This window comes from Oryza sativa, chromosome 10, assembly GCF_034140825.1.
Source record: "Oryza sativa Japonica Group chromosome 10, ASM3414082v1".
NCBI classification, from domain to species: domain Eukaryota; kingdom Viridiplantae; phylum Streptophyta; class Magnoliopsida; order Poales; family Poaceae; genus Oryza; species Oryza sativa.
In genome coordinates this window covers 17,897,486-17,923,695 of record NC_089044.1, presented here as the reverse complement: position 1 = coordinate 17,923,695, position 26,210 = coordinate 17,897,486, and the positions used below count along the sequence as shown (strand labels likewise).

The 26,210-nt window shown below is 42.1% G+C and overlaps 3 protein-coding genes across 3 annotated transcripts; all 3 read right to left on the bottom strand.

Moving 5' to 3' along the window:
• Positions 1-1,847: 1,847 nt before the first annotated feature.
• Positions 1,848-6,769, bottom strand: LOC4348849 (peroxisome biogenesis protein 12). The gene is made up of 10 exons (XM_015757410.3): positions 6,459-6,769; positions 5,226-5,331; positions 4,947-5,095; positions 3,935-4,187; positions 3,494-3,603; positions 3,155-3,229; positions 2,968-3,054; positions 2,691-2,777; positions 2,373-2,510; positions 1,848-2,258 (listed from the first exon to the last, which is right to left on the bottom strand). The coding sequence occupies exons 1-10, from the start codon at positions 6,564-6,566 to the stop codon at positions 2,187-2,189; spliced, it is 1,185 nt and encodes a 394-aa protein (XP_015612896.1). The 5' UTR covers positions 6,567-6,769; the 3' UTR covers positions 1,848-2,186.
• A 6,130-nt stretch (positions 6,770-12,899) lies between these two features.
• On the bottom strand, positions 12,900-13,674 carry LOC4348848 (uncharacterized). Its single transcript, XM_015757985.3, has one exon. It carries the CDS (start codon positions 13,352-13,354, stop codon positions 13,067-13,069), a length of 288 nt encoding a protein of 95 aa, XP_015613471.1. The 5' UTR covers positions 13,355-13,674; the 3' UTR covers positions 12,900-13,066.
• Positions 13,675-20,190: 6,516 nt separating this feature from the next.
• On the bottom strand, positions 20,191-21,067 carry LOC4348847 (uncharacterized). The gene has a single exon (XM_015757879.3). It carries the CDS (start codon positions 20,757-20,759, stop codon positions 20,490-20,492), a length of 270 nt encoding a protein of 89 aa, XP_015613365.1. The 5' UTR covers positions 20,760-21,067; the 3' UTR covers positions 20,191-20,489.
• Positions 21,068-26,210: the final 5,143 nt, after the last annotated feature.

The following is a 26,210-nucleotide window of genomic DNA, read 5'->3' as shown; positions in this document are numbered from 1 at the left end:
AATTTTGGGATGGGTGACCGACCGAGAAATTCTTCTTAACCTAGAGCAATTTTGGGATGGGTGACCGACCGGGAAATTCTTCCCGAGTGTGCATGAGTGAGAACAAAGTGTGCAGAAAAGACTAGTGTTGGTTTGTGAGGGCAGTCTATATCCTAGGAAAGCTGCCAGATGTAGAAAGGGCCCGGCCTCGGAGAGTGTGGGGGCGTCACATATGGTATCAGAGCCGACTCTTGTAGCTATACGTATATATGAATATGCACGCGGGCATACAGTGTATACGGGATGATCCACGATGTGGTCGTATGGTATGACGTATGTGCGCCGAAAAATGTCTGCATATACGTGGTGCTAATAGGAGACATTCCTGGCCTGGGTTGACCGACGAGGACGTCGGTATCTTAAGGGGGTGAGAATGTGATATCCCGGCTCAGGGCTTAATAGGATTAATAGAATACTCATCAACAAGTTGCAACTTCTTTTCCGGAAGCCGATCTCGAAAAAACTCTAAGGTTAAGTGTGCATGGCCTAGAGCAATTTTGGGATGGGTGACTGACCGGGAAATTCTTCCCGGTGCGCCTCAGGTTCTTCCTCCCCCCGCGCCGCGCTCGCCTGCCTCCCCCCCTCCCGCTACGCTCACCTGCCGCCGCCGCCCCTTCCTAAGCTAGTTCGGGGTTCTTCCTCCCCCCCCGGCCCCTTCCTAAGCTAGTTCGGGTTCTTCCTCCCCCCTGCGCTCGCCTGTCGACGCCGCCCCTTCCTAAGCTAGTTCGGGTTCTTCCTCCCCCCGCGCCGCGCTCGCCTGCCGCTGCCGCCGCTTTCACTTGTTCTGCCCGCCCTTTTGGTGCAGTGAGCAGTCCTGCTTCGCCCCGCCCTTTCCCGGGTCCGCCCCTTCCTAAGCTAGTTCGGGTTCTTCCTCCCCCCGCGCCGCGCTCGCCCGCCGACGCCGCCGCTTCGCTTGTTCTGCCCGCCCTTTTGGTGCAGTGAGCAGTCCCGCCTCGCCCCGCCCCGCCGCCACCCTCGTCTCCCGCGTCGCTCCGTCAACCAGCCTACGCCCCTGCACAGAGAAGTGAGAGAAAGAAGGGAGAGAAGAGGGGAAAGAGATAAGGTGTTGATGTGGACACCCTGACCATGTGAGGCCAGCGTGGGTCCCACACTGACTCAGCCGCCACGTCAGATAAAACCAGGGTCAAAACCACCGAAGGACCTAAAGTGAACAGTTTTGTAAGTTGAGGGATGTCATATATCTGGTTTTGCGGTTGGGGGACGATTTTGTAACTCGATGACAAGTTGAGGGACCTTCGGTGTACTTTTTCCACACCGTTATGCCGTTCCAGCCCAACACGTCTGTCATAGGTTCATCCAAAATTCCACAAATCATGCTCACAGCATCATACTTTTTCCACACCGTTATGCCGTTCCAGCCCAACACGTCTGTCATAGGTTCATCCAAAATTCCACAAATCATGCTCACAGCATCATAAACACATGACATCCAAAATTCCACAAATCATGCTCACAGCATCATGATAGATTCAGAAACACAAGAAGTTTTCCTTGAGAGAGATGAGAGTGAAATATCTATGGCTGCGTTCGGTAGAAGTAGTTCCCAACCCATCTCTCTCGTTTTCCGTGCGCACGCTTTTCAAACTGCTAAACGGTGTGTTTTTTAAAAAAAGTTTCTATACGAAAGTTGCTTTAAAAATTCATATTAATCCATTTTTCAAAAAAAATTAGCAAATACTCAATTAATCATGCAATAATAGATACTTCGTTTTGCGTGCCGGGGAGGAGGGGTTCCTAACCCAACCCCTCCTCCCGAACAGAGCCATAAGCTTTCGATGACTTTCATATTTGATACAGTTGGGCAAGGACCTCTCAAATTGTGTAACCAGTCACCTCGTCAAAGTGACATTTGTACAGTAATTGCACATCAGTACCAAAATCTCGAGCTGTGCATGTTTTTTTGATTTCAACAGAAGAAAACGAATACAAGCTTTGTATGAACATAGAATTTCCTAACGGGGGAAGAATCAACAGCACTGTTCTTGAGTAGATGGCCATGCCTTGAGTGTCAGAAGGGCTGAGTTCCTTGTGGTCTGTTCAACAAAAATGAATAGCTGCATAGTACGATTCTTTATATCCGGCTTCCCCTGATCTTTGGGGAGAAGAGTGTGTTCTGTCTAATCAAACTACAAATCATGAAAGAGGCGTCTGATTTGTTCTACTGTGGCAGGCATCAATGTGATGGGGCACCTTTTATGCTGTAGAGCAAAACAAAATCAAATTAGCGACTGATTGGTGGCTAAGATAAATAGATTGTGGGTTGCTTCTTTCTGATCATAATAATGGAAAGCTTCTTTGTGACAGTAATCTACCTGGGAGACTGACTTAAAAATGCAACTGTAGCAGAATACAAAACCAGAAGCAGAAAGAACAGAAGGGTTATTGCGCTTCTGGCAGCATAAGGGGCACAATGTCCTGTCAGGGGGCAAGGGAAGTCCATCTTTAGCAACCTGATGAAAGAAGTAGACGCTCAAATCAAACAGTAGTCATATAAAGAACTATTAAACCACAAAATATATCCAACTGCACAGTGGCAAAACAAAGAGTTCTGTTCACCATGTTACTGCAAATTGAGATTTCAGACAAGGGTAACTGCTTTCTGCATATATTGACTAGCATATAACATGTACCTTTGGCAGAGGTGGAGGAGGGGGTGGGGGATATACAGTCGGAGCTGACATTCTTTCCTCAGCAGATTGATACCACCATTCCATCATCTAGATAAGATCACGAGATAGAGAACATTAAGCGAAGCACGATGGGGGATCATGTTTTTTCATCATATTACATCCATTGTAGGGAGAACTGAGAAGATTAAAGATAAAGAGAGTGTGCAAGGAAAAACAAATTTGACCACCGAGACAAACGAAGAACTTGGGTTCCTAGAGCAGAAATTGGAGAGCTGACCTTGAAAAAGAAAACTGCAGCAATCAAACCAGTTTGTGCATAATCTAGGCTAGTGTACATACAGTTAAGTAACACCCTTTGCATGGTCTGCAGGGATAATATTAAAATATTAGTGTTATGCGCCATTATTAAATGACTCAAACTTGAGCAAATCCACTATATGAGTAGTGATACAATCCTTTACTACCTTCAGCCATGGAGGACCACGAAGTCTCTCAAGTTCTCGATTTCTGATTCTTGATACCCTAGAAGATGATTCCATCTAATTTTTCAAGAAAAAACAATAGAAAATAAATTAGCAAAATAAAGGCTAACCATCTCTAAATATGAAAACTTAACCCAATTTGATATCTGATATGTTTTCTTGGATTTTAAAAAAGGACAATGGTCTGCATGGAGAAATCATAATCATAAGAAAGAAAAAGGGCATTTGTATCAAGGTAATAGGATTAGAAATAGGCTTCTGCATATTTGAGCTAACCAATAGTCAAGGACACAAATTAGTAAGTAACTAAGTATCAAATACCAGCTCTTGTCCTGTAGCACGACAAACATGAAGCCCAAGAGCATGCAGTGCTGGACTATAAAATGCAGTACCATCCAACAAATACAGCAACTGGTAAGCAAATGAGAGACCTGCAAATCAATTTTAAGACCTGATAAGTAAAAATTATGGCAACCGTATAGCCCATCTGATGAAACAAACAAATCAGCGGTGCACAGCTATGTAATTGAATTTGTATAAAACATGAGTTACATCCACACACAGCAAAACAAAAGGATTAAGACAATAAAAAGTAGGTTATACAAAATAAGCTAAAGCTGGGCCGCTGGAATGATCTCATTCTTTATTGGTCTTTAACTGAGAATAATGCACTTGTAATAAGATGTCTAAAATCAATAGATACAGAAGAAAGCTGGAACACTTATGATTTATGCAAGGTGTCTAGGCATAAGGGTAGTTAACCTTCATTGGTCGCATGAATCCATGGATAGCAAACACCTATTAATGCCGCAAAATTCTTCTTAATACGTGCCATATTTGATACTTCTCCAGTTGTAGCCTCGACTTGTGCTTGAGAAGTCTCCCCTTGATCTGAAACAAGGTCAGCTTCATCGAATCTAACATCACCCTGACCCCAAAGGCTTGCCTGCAACCTGGCCTCCCTTTCTTTGTTATATATGGACTGCAGCTTTGACTTGAAATATGGCAAAACAACCTACAAACATATTAAGAACACCATAAAAAAAATATTCCAAACCTGAGAAATTTCATCATAACATAAATAAAATGTGACACCCATTTTTTATGAGCATTTTGATAGTGATATCCATATGTTTGTCGTTTTACTTGAGTCACTGAGGTAGCACATGAAATTGTATCATAAATGCCAAAAATAACAACTTCATCAAGAGCATCGCTAATACATTTAACAACTACACTAAGTTTTGGTGCTGAATACGCATTAAAGGATAATAGACCAAAGCAAGATTGAAGACTCGAAACTTTTTTTTCTAATCTGCACCAACTTTCAATAAGAAAATAACTGAACACAGAGATCCAGTAAGAGCATCGTAGCTTGTAACTAAAGCAAAAGGACATTCTGTATTCATACTGGAGTAGTACATAGTAAAAATAGACTAGGCATTGGTGTCAGTTGTAAAACGTTGATAAACAAGGCCAGCTTTAATAAAAGAGCAGCTCAGGGCACATAATAGAACCATGCAAAATCACACAAGGTTAACATATGGGTTAGATTTGTTTCTAGGTGTTCAACTCTTGAAGTCATGATAAACCAATTTAATCAAATTGGTAGAGAGAGGTACTGTTTTCGTAGATTTTGATAGTAGCTGCATATGCAGAGTAGCAAGACAGAACAGCTCAAAAGTATTTACCACGAAAACAACAAAGCCAATACCAAAAAAAAAAAGCAGTAATATTTGACACTAAAGCTGCTTGCTGCTAAACGACATCATACCAAAAAAACAACAGAAAGGACTTTCTGGCGCTTCCTTAGAACAGAATCATAGGCTTTATCATTGGATTCTGCACCAGAACTACTTCTCTTTACTGAAACCTTAACAGGTCTCCGCCTGAGACCATACAATGACTCCGAAAAAGAACCATCTGAAAAAAAAAACCTGGACAGTTATAATCACAGAGGCGTTGAGATGTCTCAAAGAAAAGTTAGTACAAAGGTCATGAACACAGCAAATCCTTTACAGCAAAAGAACCTTATGTTTCTGTGATGACAAACCTGTCGTTCGCAAACTATGGGACTCAAGGACAGCCATTAACAAGGCAAAGAATTCATCCTCGTAATCTAAAACTTTATGTAACAACGGCCGTCTTAGTGCAAAAACCTGTGAGTAATAGTATGAGTTAGTTAGAACTCTATTTAAGAGGCATGATGTACTAAAATTAAACACACACACAAAGTGATATGTTCAAGAATTTAGAGAAAGCATCAGCTGAAAAAATGACTCCTCTAGTCACAAGTTTTTCCCCTTATTAAAAATGGTGCATATACTACATTAAACTCTGCTTTATCGCTCTCCATTGTTGAGACACTTTTTTCAAACAGGTAGTAGTAAAAGCGCAATTACATACTTAACTGCCTGTGCAAGAATCACAAAGCGCAATTACATACTTAACTGCATGTGCAAGAATCTTTGTGAACCAGATAGAGCAGAATTTGTATCATGCTTTTGACAGTATGTTGTGCTAGGTAAAGGTCCAACCTTGTGTAGGGCAATCCAAAAACTTCCATTCCGCATGTAATCCTCTTGGCTATTTCGTGCCCAGTGCACACTGTTTTTTAGTACTTTTTAACAGTATTATTGGAGTTTCTTCGTAATATACTTCTACATACGTTCCACAGATGCTCTACAAAACACTTCACCTTCAGTTTGTTGGGATGCTATTCTAATTGCATCATTTGGTCACATTCAATTTGTTCTTAAACATGTGATATACAACAACCAATTTAATATTATTTGTATAGAAAAATGAACAGCATCATGTGAGCTCAATGTCCTTTAAAAGAAGTTTGCTCAAAACTACATATAGCAATGATCCCAATGAATCAACCCAATTCAGTGCAGCTAGCCAAACAACCTAAAGAGCTGTAATATCCATCAGCAGAAGAACCAACTTCTGTGACTGCGAATTGCATATACAAAACTAGCACTGATCAACTATACTCCGAGCTTGCACCAGTAACCAACAGAATCTGGCACAGAAACAAATAAAACAACAACCCAGAGCCCGCACCATTCAATCATCTCCAACTCCTCAAGCTAGACCACTACAATGCGCAGGAAGCCAGCATCGTCGAGTGACACTATAATTTTCTATCACCCCCTAGAAACCCCAGACATCTAAACAAATTACAGCCACGAAGTCAAAACACCCTTATCCCGAGCGATTTGGATCGAATTTGGAGGAGATGAGGAGAGGGGCGGGGGCGAGGCGAGTTCATCCACTTTACCCCGAGCGAGTAGGAGAGCGCGGCGCGGAGGCTGGCCGGCAGCTGCTGCGCGGCCGACATCTCGAAGAAGGTGGGCCGCGCCCCCTGCCCTCCCACCTGGAACAGCATCCTGCCTCCTCCTCCTCCCCCGGGCTAGGCTCGGCCGGCTAGGGTTCCCGCTGCCTCTTCCCCGGCAGCGCGACTCGGCCTAGCTGCGGGTGGATCCGCCGGAGTTGCCGCCGCAGCCGCCGGTTAGTGTAGTCCTCGGCGTCCACGGCGGTGTGTGTGCGTGTGGGAGAGAAAGGAGAGGCGAGGCGCAAAAGAGAAGCCTTGAGGGAGACGGGACGGGGGTGGTGACGTCACGAGGCGACGATGGGCCGGGCTTAGAGAGGATGATGGGCTCTTCTGTCGATGGGCCTTCTCAGGAAAACGATGGGCTCTTCAGCAACATCCAGTTCATGCAAATACAAAGGGGCTCATTAATTATTTGAGGGCAACTACAAAACGGGATCCCGTTGCAACGGGACAGGCATATTAACTATTCTCTTGCACGAGTATCACAGGTATCAGGTTTTAGGTATCACAGGTACCGGGTAACAGGTATCAGGTACCATGCAGCTAGTACCACAACAGATATCAGGTATCCGATACTGTCTTATAGAAGGTATCGCGTTCCAACGGGATACCATTGTCTTGGTTTTCTGTAATTATTTCGCTTATATTTATACTTATAAAGCTAAGATTAAAAAAACTTAATTTTAAATTTGATTTTTATTAGTTCATTATTGTTTATTTTACAGCATTTGTTTTTAATTCACTAAGAATATATACATAAAAATTTTACTTACAAATAACTTTTTATTCACTAATAAGCATTTCGGATAAACATATTAATAAGCGAAACAATGGAGAATATGGTGCTTGAAAGCTGCAGCTAAAGATTTTTTTAAAAAAGTAAAAATCTCCATTAGTTTTGTGACCAGCTAGATAAGTACTCAGACATTGCACTGTCTAATCCATGGCAATAGCGACCTGTATATATATGAACAATAGTACAATGTGTACAAAATCACAAATGTGCTAGCAGAACTTGTATTGGACTTGGATCCCCCTGACTCTAGCAATGGCAAGAGGCAGAAGAAGTTTCTCTAGCTAACTATAAGATATAGGAGCCAGAGAAGCGAGGCCGTCATCGAAGTTGCGGGAGTAGCTCTCCAGGCTGTACCCGAACCTCGCCGCGCCGCCGGCTTTCTTCCCCGGCTGCGTCGACGCCGAGCTCCTCCACTTTGACCTCAGCTTCCGGTACAGTTGCCTCACCGGCCGCGCCATCGCCACCGCTGCCAACCGCCGCCTCTCCACGCCACCCGTCGACGACGCGGCCGTCCTCCTCCGGCTGCCACAGCCGCCGTAAAGCCCCAACAGAAACACCATCTCTTATATCTAGCTCCACAGTATACAGACTACAGTGCGGGATCTTTTTTTTTTAAACCCCACGGGGTATATTTGTATTAAAGAAGGGGAAACACTGTACAATAGCCAAAAAGGCTAGGAGATTACAAGAAAAAAGAAAGTGAGAAAAACGAGGGTGGGTGGGGTGTAGCTACTAGAAGAGACGTATGATTTTGATTAGTCGATTACGTGGCGTCGTCTGCACTTCCATGGTTGCTCGGTAGTAGGCATTGGAGGCTTTTTGCCCTGCCTGCGTGCCAAAGCCAGATCTCGTTAGTCGCTCGGTCAATGATTCCCTGCAGCGGAGTCTCTATGCTTCTGAATACCCTACTATTTCTTTCTTTCCAAATTTCCCAGGATAGTAGGGTAAGGATTGATTTGACGCCCTTCCTTTTCTCCTTTGTCATTGCGCGAACGGTCTGAGTCCACCAGTCCTCAAGGGATGTCGTCTTGGTCCAATTTACTGGCCGTAGTTGGGGGACAACCAGCCTTGTCGCTATAGCATCTCATATTGCTCTTGTGATCGGGCATTCATAGAAGAGGTGGTGTGCCGTCTCTAGGTTCCTAAAGCATAGTTGGCAGAAGTAGTTGTTTGGCCACTCCCTCTGCTGCAGCCTATCAGCCGTCCATATTCTATTTTGAAGGAGCAGCCAGGCAAAAAAATTGCATTTGGACGGTGCCCAACACTTCCAAACTGCAGTTGCCGATAATGATAGGATGCTGCCCAGGAACTGCATTTGATAGGTTGACTTTTGCTGTATAGGATCCGGTTGGTGTCCATTTCCATTGTATGCTGTCTTGGACACCTTGGGATAGGGTAGTGTTTGATTCCCAAAGTATCTCGAAAACCTTGAAGAACTCCGTGACGAGCATTGATGTCAAGTTGTGTCTGATGTCATTGATCCACTTATTGTCCTGTAGGGCATTTGCAACAGTCCTTTTCTTCCTTCTAGCATGACGGTAGAGGTTTGGTGCCATTGTCTTTAGTGGGGAGCTGGATACCCAAGGGGATTCCCAGAAGAGCGCCTTCCTGCTGTCCCCGATGGTCACCGTTGTGGATGCTGCAAAGAGCTCGGCGTCCTGTTCGTCACATGGGGTTGGCATACCAATCCACGGTTTGTCTGGGAAGGTCCATTCGTACCACAGCCATCGTAAATGGAGGGCCCGTCCCATCTTGGTGAGGTTCGAGACCCCCAGGCCACCATACTTGATCGGTCTGCAAACTCGCTGCCAATTCACCTTGCACTTGCCACCGTGGAACTCATCGCCACCGTCCCAAAGAAATTTTCTTCTTGCTTTATCAATTTCTTGGATTATTTGCTTTGGAATCTTGAGCGCTGTCATGACGTAGATTGGCATGGAGCTTAGTACTGAGAGTACTAGCTCTCTTCTGCCCCCGGCTGAGAGGAGTTTCTTTTTCCAACTGGCAAGTCGTGCCTTGATTCGGTCAATTAAGTATTGTAGGTGGACCTTGCGCAGTCTGCTTACAGTGAGGGGCATTCCTAGGTACTGCATTGGAAAGACTCCACGTGGGCGGTGAAATTGTGTAGAACCTCGTCGAGGTCAACCGCGTCGCAGCTTATTGGAAGCACTGAGCTTTTTTGTAGGTTGACTTGGAGGCTGGTTGCTCCCCCGAAACCGTTTAGGATCAAGATTAGGCTATCCACATCTTGGCGAGATGGCTTGATGAAGATTGCCGCGTCATCAGCATCTAGGGAGCACCTGAAGCGCGCGCTGCGATCCGCTAGCTCGCTTAGGTGGCCTTCGTCAGTTGCTATCTTGAGGAGTCTGTGCAGAGGGTCCATTGCAAGGATGAACAGGTACGGAGATAGGGGGTCCCCCTGTCTTAACCCCCTTCGATGGTCGATCCTTTCCCCCTCAATACCATTTAGAGAGACTCTGGAGGAGGAGGCTGAGAGGATCAACGCCACCCAGTCGCGCCATTTGGCGCTGAAGCCCATTCTCTCTAGGAGTATTAGCAGGTATTCCTATGAGACCGAGTCGAAGGCCTTGGCAATGTCCAACTTGAAAAAGAGGGTGGGTTTCTTGGATCTGTGCATTTTCCTTGCCAAATTGGAGACGTAAAGGAAGTTGTTTTGGATGCAACGCGTTTTGATAAAACGCACTCTGGGCTTACGAGATTAGACCGTTGATCTGTCTGGACAGACGGATTGCCAGGATCTTTCCCAACAACTTTGCCAGGGATCTTAATTAATTTCTTCCTCACGGCTCACTCAGAACAGAGGTATTTCCTCCGTTTCAAAATGTAAGACATTTTAGCATTTTCCACATTCATATTGATGTTAATGAATCTAGATAGATATATATGTCTAGATTCATTAACATCAATATAAATATGAGAAATACTAGAATGACTTACATTGTGAAACGGAGGGAGTAGCTAACTGCAAGTCTGCAACTCGATGGCCTCGTTTCTTCGCCTCCTTCCACCTGCGGCTTATATAAAGCTCGCACTTGGCTACGACGACGACGATGACCGGATTGTTCGGAGAATGTCACCGGCCGCCGGCCTGGCCCGCCGTGGTCGGCCACTGATGACAATAATGGCACGGGCAAGAGTGGATTTCTGCAGGTAGCTTCTTCTTTCTCCCTGGGGGCCAGATGCTGAATGTGTTGCGACGTACTGTTAACGCGCGTGAAACACGTGATGGTACGGAGATGTATACCGTGTGCGTAGTACATGTGTTAGCGTCGAAGAGACGAAGACTGTACTAGCAGCTACAGATCAGGTGTGAAATGTGACATGATCATCAACATGCGTATGCATGATCCAATAGCTAGCTACGAGGTGTGGAGCTGCCACATGAAAAATGAGCTTCATGAGTATACTCATTTTCCGAGTTCCGACCAGCTAATCGATCAGATAGATCTCACAGATTAATGAACGACGATGGCTGACAGCTCGGGGATTATGGCGACCAGCTTCTTCGCGCATCATCTACCATGCATGATGACAACACAAGACACATGCATGTATATATATTCTTAAAGTTCATCAGCGCAAAAGCTCGCAAGAAACAAAAAAAAAAAAGCTTCACATGATCTCTCTCTCTCTGTTCAGATTTCATATCTCCCATGCAGGAATCAACTAATAACATTGCTAGTCAACTGGGCCTTTAATTAATCGATCTACCAATGTGTTCATATGGATCATGCAGGATTATTATACAACCTATGTTCTGAACAAGCAGTTAAAGGGAAACTATTTTTATCCCTCGAGGAGACATCCCCTCATTATTTGCATGTCATTCAAATGGTTATAAAAAAATGTAAAAAAATTTGAAAAGATGTATTATCATGTGATATATCACTCCACAAACATGCAAGTTCAAATTCAACTTCCATATCTCACAACAAAAAAAACAAATTTGACTGTGAATATACGTTAACTAGTTGTAGTTTAATTTTTTTTTCGTTGCGAGATGTAGAAGTTGAATTTCAACTTGCATGTTTGTGGAGTGATATATCACATGTTAATACATCTTCTTAATTTTTTTCATATTTTTTCATAACCATTTGAGTGACATGCATACAACGATAGGATATCCCCTCGAGAGATAAAAATCCACTCCCGCAGTTAAATCTTGTTAACTCGTTTATCATGTTTTCGCATGGGGTTGACCCGATGTACGATAGATTTATTCAGTTCACTTAATTAAAGAGCTCATTATTCTCGCTTCGTTGAACACGTACTAACACTGATGGATCATTTAGATCCTGTTTGATATAACTTCGAATTCAAGATGTTTTGAAACCGGGCATTCCTAATACTATAAATTTATAGCTCTGCAATCACGCTGATAACATTTAGATGAATCATTTTATTTTTATTTAAAATAGAATATACATTTTTAATCACTATAATTTAACATATAAACTTTAAATCTAATGTGAATCTGGGATTTGATGCCAGAGAAATTCCCCGTGGCGAAGAAACCGCCGAACTGAACGTTGACGAGGGCGAAGTGGAGACAGCAGAGCATGGTGGCGAGTTTTGATTTTGTTGCATGTGCTTCCAAAATTCAAAACGATTTTGTTGCATACAGCATATCTCTACTACTTAAAAAATTTAAAACGTTCCGACGTCCGTGACAAGAAAAAAAAAGGGCGAAAAATAATAGATTCGATTGCGATGCGAAAAAAACAGTCCGTAATACAAAAGTCATCTGTTAAACAAACGAAAATGCCTTAAAAAACGGTTCGTACCACACCACGCAAAAAAAAGTTCGACTCCGTAATAGAAAAGGCTGAAAAAAAAACCGAGAAAAAAAGGCATCCACCACGCGGAAAAAAACACGTTTCTGCAAAAAAAAATATTATTATGTTTTTTTATTTTCTTTCTCGATTTCCGATTTTTCCGGCGCACCGTTTCCTTCCCGATTTCTAATTTTTCCATGCACCGTCCATGAAAAGCAGAGTTGTTTCTGGTTGTGTTTATATACAGATTTGATGGGCCATAAACTACTTCATGAGCTCGGCTAGGTTACGAGCTAGCCCAAACACAAGATTCGGCCCGATTAAATTTGAGTCAGATAAATTTCAATATATAGAGAAGTCCTTGCCATTTTAGGATATTATGAAACACACCATAATCTCAACATATGATTCTTCATGAAGATTTAAACGAGAGTATAAAAAGGCTTATATAATTTCTACGATCTATAGAGTAGAAGTATTCAAACGGTAACATGCTATAAATGTTGATGCGTCATCAAGCACCATGTAAATTTGGAAATCATGCTTACTTCAAAACTATTCTTTTAAATTAGTTTATCATGAGCTATCATATTTTCCTTCGTAATTTGAGATTTATTTTAGCGAGCAAAAGCACTGGGTGAAAATAGCTTCGATTAAAAAAAATAATTTAAGTTTTACTTTAATTATTCTAATTTTATTATATCCGTAGCGGAGCACGGACATTTTGCTAGTATATATATACGTAACCAAGTTTTAGTTCCTCCATTAATTTAGTTATCTATGGCAATATAAAAAAAAGCAAATCTGACCAAATTGTATGAAGACAGAACAACACTACAATTACAAGTAGATCTAACACTAATACCACTTGCATAATTATTGCAGGTAGACCAGAATATATTGCACTCTCCGGTCTCCAGCAATGGCAGGGCACTCTTCTCTAGCTACCTAGCTACATGAGCCTAGAAGCGGTAGCTGGCCGGAGACGATCGATCGAGGCCGCCGTCGTCGAAGTTCCGGGAATAGCTCTGAAGGTCGTACCCGAACCTCGCCGCCGCGCCGCCGCCGCCGTGCCGCTTCGACGACGACGACCGCAACCTCGACCTCAGCTTCCAGTACAGCTGCCTCACCGGCCGCGGCGCCGCCACCGCCGCCGACGACCGCCGCCTCCCTGCGCCGGCGCCCTTCGCTGTCGTCGCCATCCTCCTCCGGCCGCCGCCGCCGCCGTACAGTCCGTCCAGAAACGCCATCTCGATCCGCCTTTCTCCGGCTGCAGGCCGGTCACAACTCACAACAACAAAGATCACTCCGAGATCAGTACTCAAAGCTTGTCCAGAGATCGAGTTAATCTGCAAACTCTTCTTGCTCTGCGGTGCGAGAGCGTCTCCCTCACCTGCGGCTTATATAAAGCTCGCAGGATGGCTGTGGGTATCACCGCCGGCGGCGGGGCCAGCGAGCCACTCACCGGCCGGCAGGAATGGTCCGGGCTAAAGTGGATTTCAGGTATCTTTTATTCTCTCTCTACCCCATTGCCGCTGTGGTCAAGGAAAGAGACGATGGAGATAGCCACGACGAAAGAGGAGGGGGAGAGCATCGTCCTTTTGCTTTAGAGGCGGTAGCGTGAGCAGTGAGGTGGCAATGGCGAACGCGGCCGTCACCCTCGCCCAAAGCTAGGAACAAAATAAATGAAAGGATTGGAAGAGATAGAGTTGGTCGATCGGCCTGGCCTCGAATCCTCGATCGACTATGGATTCTCTGTCATAATATCACGATCATTATATTAATTGATCTATGCTATTTTTTATTATTTTATATGTTAATGTTTATAATAATAGTATTACTATAATAGAGAATGTGAAACCCGTATGAGTCTCTGATGCTCCAAGCTCGCTCGGTGTATGTCTTTCTGCTCGATCGGAGTGGACGGCGAAAGCGGCGCGACCAGATGCCGATCGATGCGTGCGTGTGCGCGAAACTCATGCAGAGCTAATTAAGAGCTAGATCGATCGATCGATCAATGTGGTCATTTCTATGGGCATGTGTGCCATACTGAGATGTTCGTATACGTCACATGAACAATGAGCTTAATTTGTGTAGGTAACGTACAACCACAATTAACGTACTACTTAAAAAAAGTGATTTTTCTGTATGAGGCCCCCTCATTTTTCCATGCGGACCATAACTAGTGGCGTCTGTAAAAATCGAGAGTCATTTTTCCATACGGTTGCTTAAGTGGCCCGTATGAAAAAATCGATTTTCCCATACGGACCTATTAAGAGGGCCGCATGTAAAAATGAGCTCATTTTTGCATACGGCTCACATAAGCGCCCCGCATGGAAAAATCGATTTTTCCATACGGACCACTTAAGAAGCCGTATGCGAAAATAAAATTTGAAACTAGTGTATCTCACTCATATGAACTCCAAATTGAATAATTTTTTTCTAAATGTTTCTAAAATCATGATAGAATATCGTGTTCTTACTGGTATTATTTTGGCTGTTTTTTCTTATGACTTTGTTTTATCAATTAAAATTTTGAATTTCAAAAGTTCAAATAATATTTTGAAGCAGTAAATGATTTCATCGGAAAAAGTCATCAATAACAAAGTTATATAACTCATCAAGATCTATAACTTCTATTTTTGTCATTTCTTCATCCGACAAAGTGATTTTCTTTTTCAGATGAAATCATTTTCCCACCACTTTAAATTTTTTTCTACCTCATCTCCTCTCTCCCCTTTTAATTAATTTATTACACTCCCCTCTCTCTCTCTCTCCTCTCTCTCCCTCTCCCTCTCTCAGAGCAGCCGGGCGGCGGATGGCGACAGCGTCGATGGCGTCGGCGGGTGGCGGATCTGGCGGCGCTGCCCTCAGGAGGGCCGGATCCACCGCCATAGGGAGCGGCTACAGCGGCGGCGGGCGGCGCGTCTACGGCGATGGCTCGGCATAGCAGCTACAGCCCCTGCTCCGTACGTCGATGGCATCGGCGGGCGGCGTGGCTACGGCGGCGACTCGGCGGCCCGCCACCCCCTCCTCACCGCCGCCGACAACGACGACGATGAGGCGACCCTCCCCCCCTCCTCAATGCCGCGGCGGCGGGGGCGGCTTGGCCGCCTCGGGTGGCGCCGCCGCACCGCGCGGATCCGGCGGGGGCGACGACGGCGGGCGGCGGGGGAGACGGATCCGCCGCCAGCGACAACGCTGGGCGGCTGGGGCGACGGATCCGGTGCCACCGCCGACGGATCCGGCGGGGGAGACGGATCCATCGCCGGCGACGACGCCGGGCGGCTGGGGCAACGGATCCGGTGCAGCCGACGACGGATCCAGTGGGGACGACGACGGCGGGTGGCAGGGGCGACGGATCCGCCGCCGGCGACGGCGTGCGGCATGGATGCGTCGCTCCGGTGGCGGGCTAGGGTTTGGGATTTTTTTGATATTTATTTTTTTGGGGGGTTTTTTGGATTTTATTTTTTTTGTTTGCTGAATTTATTTTCGCATGCGGCCGATATAAGCGACCGTATGCGAAAATCCCATCTTCACATGCGGATGCGCCGGCCACATGCAAAAAGAGTGGTTTTTGCAGACGATTTCGTCCATGCGGTTGGGGCAACCGTATGCAAAGATGCTTCCCAACCGCATGGAAAGAGCCTTTGTGTAGTAGTGACGAGCTCCACTCTAAGCGCGTGTTATGATCTAATTAACAACATGTGGTCGAGTTAGGGCGTGTTTAAGTGGAAGTGAAAAGAGAAGAGATGTAAGCTATTAGCGTATATATTTAATTATGTATTAATTATTTTAAAATTTAAAAAAGGATTAATATGATTTTAAGTAAATTTTTGTTGACGAAAAAATCGAATACACCGGTCTAGGAGATCTGCTTAGCTCCTGTGCAGGTCCAAAGATTAATGAGATGCAGGTGTGCCAGTCAGTTTGATCCTGCAACTGACAAGATTTGCAAATAATAGATCAAACACTCAATCGGCTGACAAGCCGATGGAGTAGTTCCAGCCGATAGCCGATAATAGCCGATGCCGATACCAGCCGATAGCGGTAGGGTTTAAGCAATCGGCTATATGTCCAATGTAGATAATGATATAAAGGCAATCGGCTGATGATAATATAATATAGCAATATAATCCAGTAGAAACCAATCGGCTAACAATATGAAACAGTAAAACAAATATTGATCCGATGGTTAAAGCACATATCGGCTGGAGGTCCGATGTCACAAGATCCACAAGATTAGATTAAACAGTGAAACCTTTGTTGTCATCGGCTAAATCGAACTTATATGTATTGCAATCCTTATGAGCCGATGCAACGTCCACATAACTCACCGGCTGAAACCCCGATGAAACCCTTATTGGCAATCAAGAAGCAGGCTAGAGATTATGGTTCTAAGCACGACTTAGTAGATCAAACTCAACTGATGCATAACTAAGTATGAAAAGAAACATAATATTTAGACAATCAAACCGTTGACTGAGTTTTCAGGGTGGTAGATGTCTAAGCTAATCTAATCTAGCAACGCGATTTAGCCGATACCGGCAGAAACCCTAAAACAAGAAGCAGCCGATAGAGCTAAATTGATATGCTAGGACTATATTAACAGAGACATATGATAAATAGGTAGACAAATATATCATCCAAACCAGAGCAATCCAAGTGGTCGAATGTACTGATGCAGCCTTGAACGACGCCGACGTAGACGATACAATTGCCTGGACCGACGGAACATTAGACTTACCCCTTCGCCGGAGATCGAACACCGATGCAGCCCCGCGTCAGGTGCCAAGTCCCGCCAGATGATAAAATAAAGTAGAAAAGGTAAAAGGTGGCGATGCGCCGAATTGTATTGATCGTAGCGATTGATAGATTACAATGACCCCGGGTGTACATATTTATACCCATAGGGAGATACTAGTTCTTGTCGGACAAGAAAGAAACTAAAAAGGAAAAGATAAAGTCCTTACCGGACACTAAACACACTTTCCTCAAGATAAAAGGAAACTAACAAACTATACCTAATTAATAGATAACTGTCATGTCGCATCCTTCTTGAACTCGAACTCTTCTAGATAAGCTTCCTTTGATTGATCCGACTCCACCAAGAACACGACATCGTGGCGACTTGACTCCCATCGACTGATTCTAGAACTTTGAAGCCGATACTGACTCTAAGCCGATGGTAACTTTGGGCTTACCAAATTTCACTGTTAACAATTTTATATTATTTTTTAAGAAAAATACATTGTTTAGCAATTTGAGAAGTATGTGAAAAACTAGAGAAATTTTTTCTCTTTCAACCTCACTAGAACATAGCCTTAGGGGAGATATATCTGAATCTGATGCATGTTCTGTGTGAATCAGAATACTCTACCTTCGAAGTCACGTGATTTTATCCTTGACATATGAATCTAATACTGAACTATGGGGGTTGACAAGAAAAGGAGTAAACTGATACTGGTTGAAGCTTCTGCCATTTGCTGGGCTTTATGGTTGAGTAGAACTGATTTGGTTTTTAACAAATCACCATCTATTTTATTTATGCAGGTAATTTTCAGGGCAACGCACTGGCTCCGGTTTTGGGCACAGCTGCAAAGGTGTGAGGATGATGCGGAGTTCCTAAAGGTTGCATGCCGCAAGTTGGAGTCGATGGTTATGCAACTATTTGCCAATTATGAATGGAGGTTCATAAATAGACTTCAATAAATGTGTTCTCTTTATTTTGGCTTAGTTTCCTCTGTTTTTGTTTGGTGTGTTCTATTTATCTGAACTACACTCTTGGATGCTACTGTATAATAATTGGTTGTAGCTCTTTTTTAGCAAAGGCTGGGACGTTAAATTCCATTATATAAAAAAATATATGAATCTAATAAACCTTGGATAATCCACATCTGAGTGATAAAATGTACGGTGACTTTAAAGATAGAATATCTCAATCCATTTTAAGAGGGTTTTATGTCTAAGTGCCTGATCTCACGACCATCCATCACCATGTAATTCAGCCTGACATGCATGGTGACGATAACACACGATCCACGATCCTTGCTGCAAATGTACGGCGAAGACCCTGACCGTCCACGTACGACGATGTTGCGAGAGAAAGGTTGAGGTCGGTGATATAATGTAATTAATTAACTAAATTAAAGCATAAGCACTTGAGCAATATATAGATCAAGATTATAGGAAGCAGCTACGAAATGATCGTAGATGGATAGGATGAGAGGAAAGTGCAGGGAGATGACTGCATCGAGACGCTTTACGCGCATGATGACCGATGGGTTTGTGTGCCATATCCATTCCATGGATCAACCTGACGTGTAACGTGTAAGCCGCGAGTTCTAAATCAATTTCTGACGAACGCACTGGCGCTGATTAGCGCCGCGTGGAACAACCGAATCCTTTGCACAAAAGAGACCGAGACCGACTGGCTAATTACTTTTTGCTTAACTGAACATCTGCTGATCGATCTGTGGCTACGACGGTCTACCATATACCAACTTTCAGCATGATCATTACGATATCAAAAGAAGAACAAAACTAGTACTGTCCTGTACTAAGCTGTTAGGAGATGGAGGGAAGGAAACACACCTTTTTTTAAAAAAAAATGGAAAAGCATACTAGTGTCATTGAAGACATGACCCAATCCATTTCCGCTAAATGACAGTCCTTCCATTTTTAGTATATTTAAACATGACGTTTGAATATTTGTCTTATCTTTAATAGGAAGATTAATATAAGTTATACTTAAATTATCTTTAATGCTAAAACAATTCACAATAAAATAAATAATACTGAATGAGATGAATGATAACATCGTGTCAGAAGTGATAAGCTGGCAATATCATACTCCTTCCGTTCAAAAATTTTAACTTATAGAGTTTAAATTTTGTCCCACAAAAACTAACTTCTACCATCATACATATCCTTAACACGTAAAACGAGAATCTTTATCTCTTCAATACTCTTTATCTACTTATCACTTTTATTACTTTTTTTTAATGATTAAGGATATTTTAGTCATTCTCACTCTCCACTATTTCAAACGAGAAGCTTTATCCCTTCAATACCTTTACCTACCTACCACTCTTATTACTTTTTTTTAATGATTAAGGATATTTTAGTCATTATCGCTCTCCACTATTTTCATTTTGGAATGCTAGGAATGGTTTTTTTTTTACGGAGGGAGTATATATTTAAACGGTTGCAGTACTCTACAACAGTGCATCTCGTGTGAGATTTCAGACTTGGAACTAAACAAGTGATCCTAGTCAGGCTTCACCTCAGACCAAAAGCTCTAAATAATTTCATTCATTATTAATTCGTCAACAAGAACAGAACTGTCATTGCAGTAAGATCTCCAGAAGAAATATCCATCAAGTTTAATTAAATCAGTGGTGGTGATGCTAAATTAAAGCACATGCATGCATGCCCAAATTAAAGAGGATAAACACATATCTACTTAGTGACATGATGTCATTTATCTAGTAATCTTATGATCTTATCTGCAGTACTCACTTCTAGGTATAAAGTAACACAGTAAGCATCGCAGGAAAACGATGGAAAGCAAAAAAGGAAAACCACTAAGTGCTAAAGCTAAATCTACCTACGAGATCAAAGGGGATTAGCTGATGAGCTGATGACTCACCCACCTGATCGGCTGATTCACAGATCTCACAAAAGGACGGCCATGGTGTGGCATCTTTTAATTATGATTGGGAAATTCAAACAGAAAACAACGGTTGTCAAATTATCCGAGAGTCACCGGCGTCCATGGCGAACCAGCTTCGAGCAAGAGATCTTAATTTCATCAGAGATTCAGAGAGACACACATACCACCTTAATTAACACAGCTGCAGCTAAGCTCTGTTCAGATTTCAGATATCCCTACATGAACCCAACAACAAAATTCGCCTAATTAAGAAAACATGTGCTATCAGGTCTCAAGAAAAAAAATTAATCACTGAATACAATAATTTCTTCAGTAGTTTCATGCTTTTGGCAACCAGATATATATGTACGCTCAATTGTTCATGTCACTCCAAATTGACATATACATGTATAATACACAAACATCTTCAGCTTCAGGCTTATTATGGCAACCGAATATATTCATGTGTCACGTACGTATATATACATCCCATACCATACTGTCCATACAGTATATGTACACAATACATGAACAAGAGCGTGTTAGGATCGTAGTTTCTCCATTAATTTTGCCATCCCAGATGAGCACTATGAAAAAAAAACAGTAGTACAATCTAACACTAATACCACTTGCAGAGTTGCAGGTAGACCAGAACAATAATCTCCGGTCTCCAGCAATGGCAGGGCGCGCGATCTCGGGATCGAACCGAATGAGCTACCTAGCTAGAGAGCCTAGAAGCGGTGGCCGGAGACGACGAGGCCGACGCCGTCGTCGAAGTTGCGGGAGTAGCTCTGCAGGTCGTACCCGAACCTCGCCGCCGCCGCGCCGCCGGCGTGCCTCTTCGACGACGACCGCAACCTCGACCTCAGCTTCCAGTACAGCTGCCTCACCGGCCGCGGCGCCGCCACCGCCGACGACGACCGCCGCCTCCCTGCTACGCCGGCGCCCTTCGCTGTCGCCATCCTCCTCCGGCTGCCGTACAGTCCGTCCAGAAACGCCATCTCTTCTCACTGACAAAATTAAGATCACTCTCTCGATCGACTTGCTGTACTCGAGATCAAACACAAGCCTAGGAGTTTTTGCAAATCTTGTTTCGCCGCGCTGCTGTGAGCTAAGCTAGCGTCCCTCACCTGCGGCTTATATAAAGCTCGCAGGATGGCTGGGCATCATCGCCGGTGGCGGGGCCCGCCGGCCACTCACCGGCCGGCCGGAATGGTCCGGGCTAAAGTGGATTTCAGGTATCTTTTTTTCTCTCTCTCTCTCCCATTGCCGCTGTGGTCAAGGACAGAAACAATGGATGGAGATAGCCAAGAAAGAGGAGGAGAGCATCGTAGATATAGGCTAAGCCTTTTGCTTTAGAGGTATTCCTCCGTTTTTAATGTTACAAGACATTTTAACTTTGATTAAAATTAAACTGCTTTAAGTTTGACTAAATTTATAGAAAATAATAATAATATTTTCAACTCAACATAAATTTATTATGAGAATATATTCAATTGTTGATTTAATGAAACTAATTTGTTATTATAAATATTACTATATTTGTGTATAGACTTAGTTAAATTTAAAGGAGTTTAACATTGATCAAAGTTAAAACATTTTATAATTTAAAACAGAGGGAGTAGCTAATTAACCTAGGTAGCGTGAGCAGTGAGGTGGGAAATGGCGATCGAACGCGGCCGTCTCCATCGCAGCATAAATTAAAGGAGAGCAAAAGCTATGTTGATCGATCGGAATAATCGATCGTTTGGAGATAGATCAGTCGGCGTGTCGAGGCGCGATCGATCGATGCTCGCTGCCGTCCTGAAATGTTGTAGTGGACGGCGAAAGCGGAAGCAGCCAGATGCATGCGTGGATACGTGGCCGAGATCGCGATCGAACTGCTGCCGAATTGAAATGTTGTGCGTGAAACTTAGGGTTTGAAAGTCCGGCCGGAATGAAATTTCGGACCCCATACATTATTATTTCGGCCGATTTTTTTAATTTTTTTAATTTGATAATATTTTGTTCAAATTTGACCAACATTTGTTCAAAATTTCAGAAATTTCGGATCAAAATTTTAGAAATTTGGTATATCCGTGACCTCCGATAGAATCGGTCAAACCGAAAAATTAAACCCCGTGAAAGATATCTATGCAGATCGATGTAGTCATTATATTCCCGGCCGTACGTAGGCATCTGAGCGCCACTAGCTAGCGTCTGAGGCATATTACACATCTACACGTTTTACAATTGACACAGCAAAACGTGGGGGAAATATAATGTCACATGAACAATGAGAGAGCTTGCAGCTACAGTGAGGGTTGTACAATGGTCGAGTTTAGGCGAGATATCTGGATGTTGCCATGCTACGACAGGGCTTAATTTATGCCCGTTTGGCTGACATGACGGTGTGGCCGTGTCTCTTGTTCAAACGACGACAATCTGTGTGTTCAGTTCAGATATCGCGTGGTCGGTCGTTGCTGCGAACGAATGCACTCCAAACAGGGCCGTGCACATGGGCATGCGGCCCATGCGACCGTATAGACCTCCAAATTTTTAGGGCCTCAGAAAATCAGCCCAACTGAATAAGGCCCATGCATTTGTGTGAGGCCAGAGCGCCATAACCCTGTTCGAGTCCGCGCGTGTCTCCGCGCGGCGACTTCGCGTGCGTGGCGCTTCGTATTCTCAACTCCGAGCCCCGAGACCCCACGGCGTTTTGTATTCTCTTTCGTTTTTCGTATCTGTGACTTATTCAGTTCGTCTCGAGTCTCGACGTCTTGTCTCCTCCGAGCAGCAAGCCACCAGCCGGCTCATCCAATTTCAAATTTTCATTCAACCAGCGAATAGCAACTTAGCAAGCAACCAACAAGTAAGGCACTAGGCAGCAAGCCAGCAACAACAACGAACATTCTCCATTTTCAATTTGACAGTTTCTGATTATGCAAAACAAGTGATAAAAAATATACTATTCTTGATATATCGCATTTGCTCTGCAGTATATATATTATTTTAGTTATAGTTTGTATCCTCACTTAGTGTTTTGTACAGGGCCTACAAATTTAACGGCCCGGCCCTGACTTCAAACAGCTAGCTAGGACCATGGCTGTCCACGTTGCCGATCGAGAAAGGTTTTGGTGATGAAACTGAATTAGTACAGTAAAGCATAACTGCATAAGCACTCTGCACTCGTTGGAGCAATATGCATGACAGACGATGATATATAGGCAGAGAGCTAGGAAAGACAATCGCGATGAGGAGGAAAGTGTAGGAAGGTGACTAGGGTTCACCATACCACCGGTAACCGCGTGGTTACCGCAGTTACCGGGTTTACCGCGTTTACCGTGGAGGTATGGTAATGTAAATACCGCGGTAACCTTCTTAAATTTAAAAAATAATTTAAATTTTTGATGAATTTTACACGGTTTTTTACGGTTACCGCGATAACCGTGCTTACCGCTGGGGCGCGGTAACCCTGGCCCCGGCGGTTTGGGAAACCCTAAAGGTGACTGCATCAAGGCGCTTTACGCGCGTGATTGAATATTGATGGATGGTTACTGCTTCCTCTGGCCGGTGTATTTGACGTTTAGGGAGAATCTATCTATCTATTATATTATTAAACAGCTTTGAAAGGAGGCACCACGTTCGCTGTGGAGGCTAGAAATTCCCACATTAATCGGAGAAAAAGAAAAAAAAGAAAAGGAGAGTCCAAGTAGAAATACAATTTAAAAAAAGCTGAAATTCGGAATTAAAAGTAAGCAATATTGAAAGAAGTTTCTATATAGGAACCCAATACGAGATTAATCAAAATTCGAAATAAAAATAAAATAAAATCCGAAATTAGCGAAAAAAAAGAGTCTAAGTAGGAATACAATTTAAAAATAGCTGAAATTCGGAATTAAAATAAGGAATATTAAAAGAAGAGTCCATACAATAACCCAATATGAGATTAATTAAAATTCGAAATAAAAAAAATAAAAAAATCGAAATTAGAAAAAGGAAAAGAAAAGAAGAGTTCAAGTAAGAATATAATTTAAAAATTAACTAAAATTCAGAATTAAATATAAGCAATATTGAAATAAGAGTACATATAAGAACCCAATAGTAGATTAACTAAAATTCAGAATAAAAAATAAAATATAATCTGAAATTAGGCAAATTAAAAAGAGAGTTAAAGTAGAAATACAATTTTAAAACAACTGATATTCAAAATAAAAATAAAAAAATCTAAAGAACACAATACGAAAAATAAAATAAATTCTGAAATTAGAAAAAGAAAAATAAGATATCAGCTAGAAATACAATTTATAAATAACTAAAATTGGTGATAAAAAAATAAAGATTACTAAAAGAAAAGACCATCTGAAACACATGACGAGATTAATTAAGTAACATGCCTATATAGGAGAAGAGTGGTGGCGGTTGATGGGACATCTAAAAACTATTAATAAAATACCAAATAAAATCCTAATGACTACTAAAAAGAAGTACAACGGGCAGGTCGTGAAGCAATCGGTCAAGGCGTTTGGCGGGACTTCTAGAAAGTAAAAAAAAATAAACCCAATGATAATCATATTTGATTTTTACGTTCACTGTGGGGGCTAGAAATTTCCACATTAATCGGAGAAAAGAAAAGAAGAGTCCAAGTAGAAATACAATCTAAAAATAGCTGAAATTCGGAATTAAAAGTAAGCAATATTGAAAGAAGAGTCCATATAGGAACGCAATACAAGATTAATCAAAATTCAGAATAAAAATAAAATAAAATCCGAAATTAGCAAAAGAAAAAAGAGAGTCTAAGTAGGAATATAATCTAAAAATAGCTGAAATTCGGAATTAAAAATAAGGAATATTGAAAGAAGAGTCCATATAGGAACCCAATACGAGATTAATCAAAATTCGGAATAAAAATAAAATAAAATCGGAAATTAGCCAAAAAAAAAGAGTCCAAGTAGGATTACAATTTAAAAATAGCAGAAATTCGGAATTAAAAATAAGAAATATTGAAAGAAGAGTCATATAAGAATCCAATACGAGATTAATTAAATTTCGGAATAAAAAATAAAAAAAATCAAAATTAGAAAAAGGAAAAGAAAAGAAGAGTTCAAGTAGGAATATAATTTAAAATTAACTAAAATTCAGAATTAAATATAAGCAATATTAAAATATAAGCAGAGTAGTGGCAGTTGATGGGACATCTAAAAACTATTAATAAAACACCAAATACAATCCTAATGATGACTAAAAAGAAGTACAACGGGCAGGTCGTGAAGCAATCGGTCAAGGTAGGTGGCAGGACTTCTAGAAAGTAAAAAAATAAACCCAATGATAATCATATTAGATTTTTAAAATCTCAATAATAATAAAATGAGAGGCAGCGGCCGGGTCGTATAGGAGTACAATGGCAAAGTCGCCGATGGTTGGTGGGTCTTCTATAAAGTAAAAAAAATGAATTCCAATGATAGTTATGTTTGACTTTTACAATCCTAATAAAGAGTATGCGGCGGACGGGTCATAGAGGAGTATAGTGGTAACGTTTGATGGGATTTCTAAAAATTATAAAATAAAAATGAAACCCAACAAGATAATAAACTCCAATTTTTAAAGGTTCGGGCTTCTAAAAAGTAAAAAAAATAAACCCCAATGATAATCCTGTTTGATTTTAAAATCTCAATGACAATAAAGAAGGGCGGCAGCGGGTGAGCCGTAGAGTAGTATAGTGACAAAGTCGCTGACGTTTTGGAGAAACTTCTAGAAAGTAAAAAAATAAACCTAAAGGATAATTATGTTCGATTTTTAAAATAGCAATGACAATAAAGAGAAGATGCAATGGACGAACATAGATGAGTATAATGATAGTGTTTGACGGGACTTCTAGAAATTATAAAAAAGATGCCCAATAGGACAATAAACTCTAAAACATATAAAGATTCTAAGGAGAATGAATAGAAAACGGTGGTAGATCGAGCAAGCAAATAAAGAATAATATGACAGAAGTAAGGGGTAGCAGTTGTTGTGACTTTAGAAACTAAGGAAATTAGAAACACGAGGATAATAAGGTTTAGTCTTTAAAAATCTTAAGACAACGAGATAACTATTTAATAAATTTGAAGTAAAATCATATTAAAAATATATAATTTTATATGGGTGCTAGCCGCGCAATTGCGCGAGCCACCCAGCTAGTTTATTTTTAAACAAAGAAATTCAGAAATTATTGGTGGCCAAAGTTTTAAAATTAAGTTTGATTAAATCCTATTTTAAACGTTAAATATTTATAACTTTTAGAGGGAGTACGTCCTAGCGTCCTACTAAGCTCAAGCTGCTAGCTATGACGTAAAAACACTTCTGTTTAATTATAGTGCTATAGAGTGATAACATAACCACACATCAACGGTCGGATTTCAGACTTCTGGCAAAGGAATTATACGCAGCTAGTACAACTAAACAGTTCCAATTTCAGGCCAATTGCTGCT

Coding starts and splice junctions, on each gene's coding strand:
- LOC4348849 (XM_015757410.3), bottom strand. CDS start 6,566: ATGCTGTTCCAGGTGGGAGGGCAGGGGGCGCGGCCCACCTTCTTCGAG. Junction 5,332..6,458: donor CGCTCTCCTACTCGCTCGGG/GTAAAGTGGATG, acceptor TATTACTCACAG/GTTTTTGCACTAAGACGGCC. Junction 4,188..4,946: donor TCCTTTCTGTTGTTTTTTTG/GTATGATGTCGT, acceptor ATATGTTTGTAG/GTTGTTTTGCCATATTTCAA.
- LOC4348848 (XM_015757985.3), bottom strand. CDS start 13,354: ATGGCGTTTCTGGACGGACTGTACGGCGGCGGCGGCGGCCGGAGGAGG.
- LOC4348847 (XM_015757879.3), bottom strand. CDS start 20,759: ATGGCGTTTCTGGACGGACTGTACGGCAGCCGGAGGAGGATGGCGACA.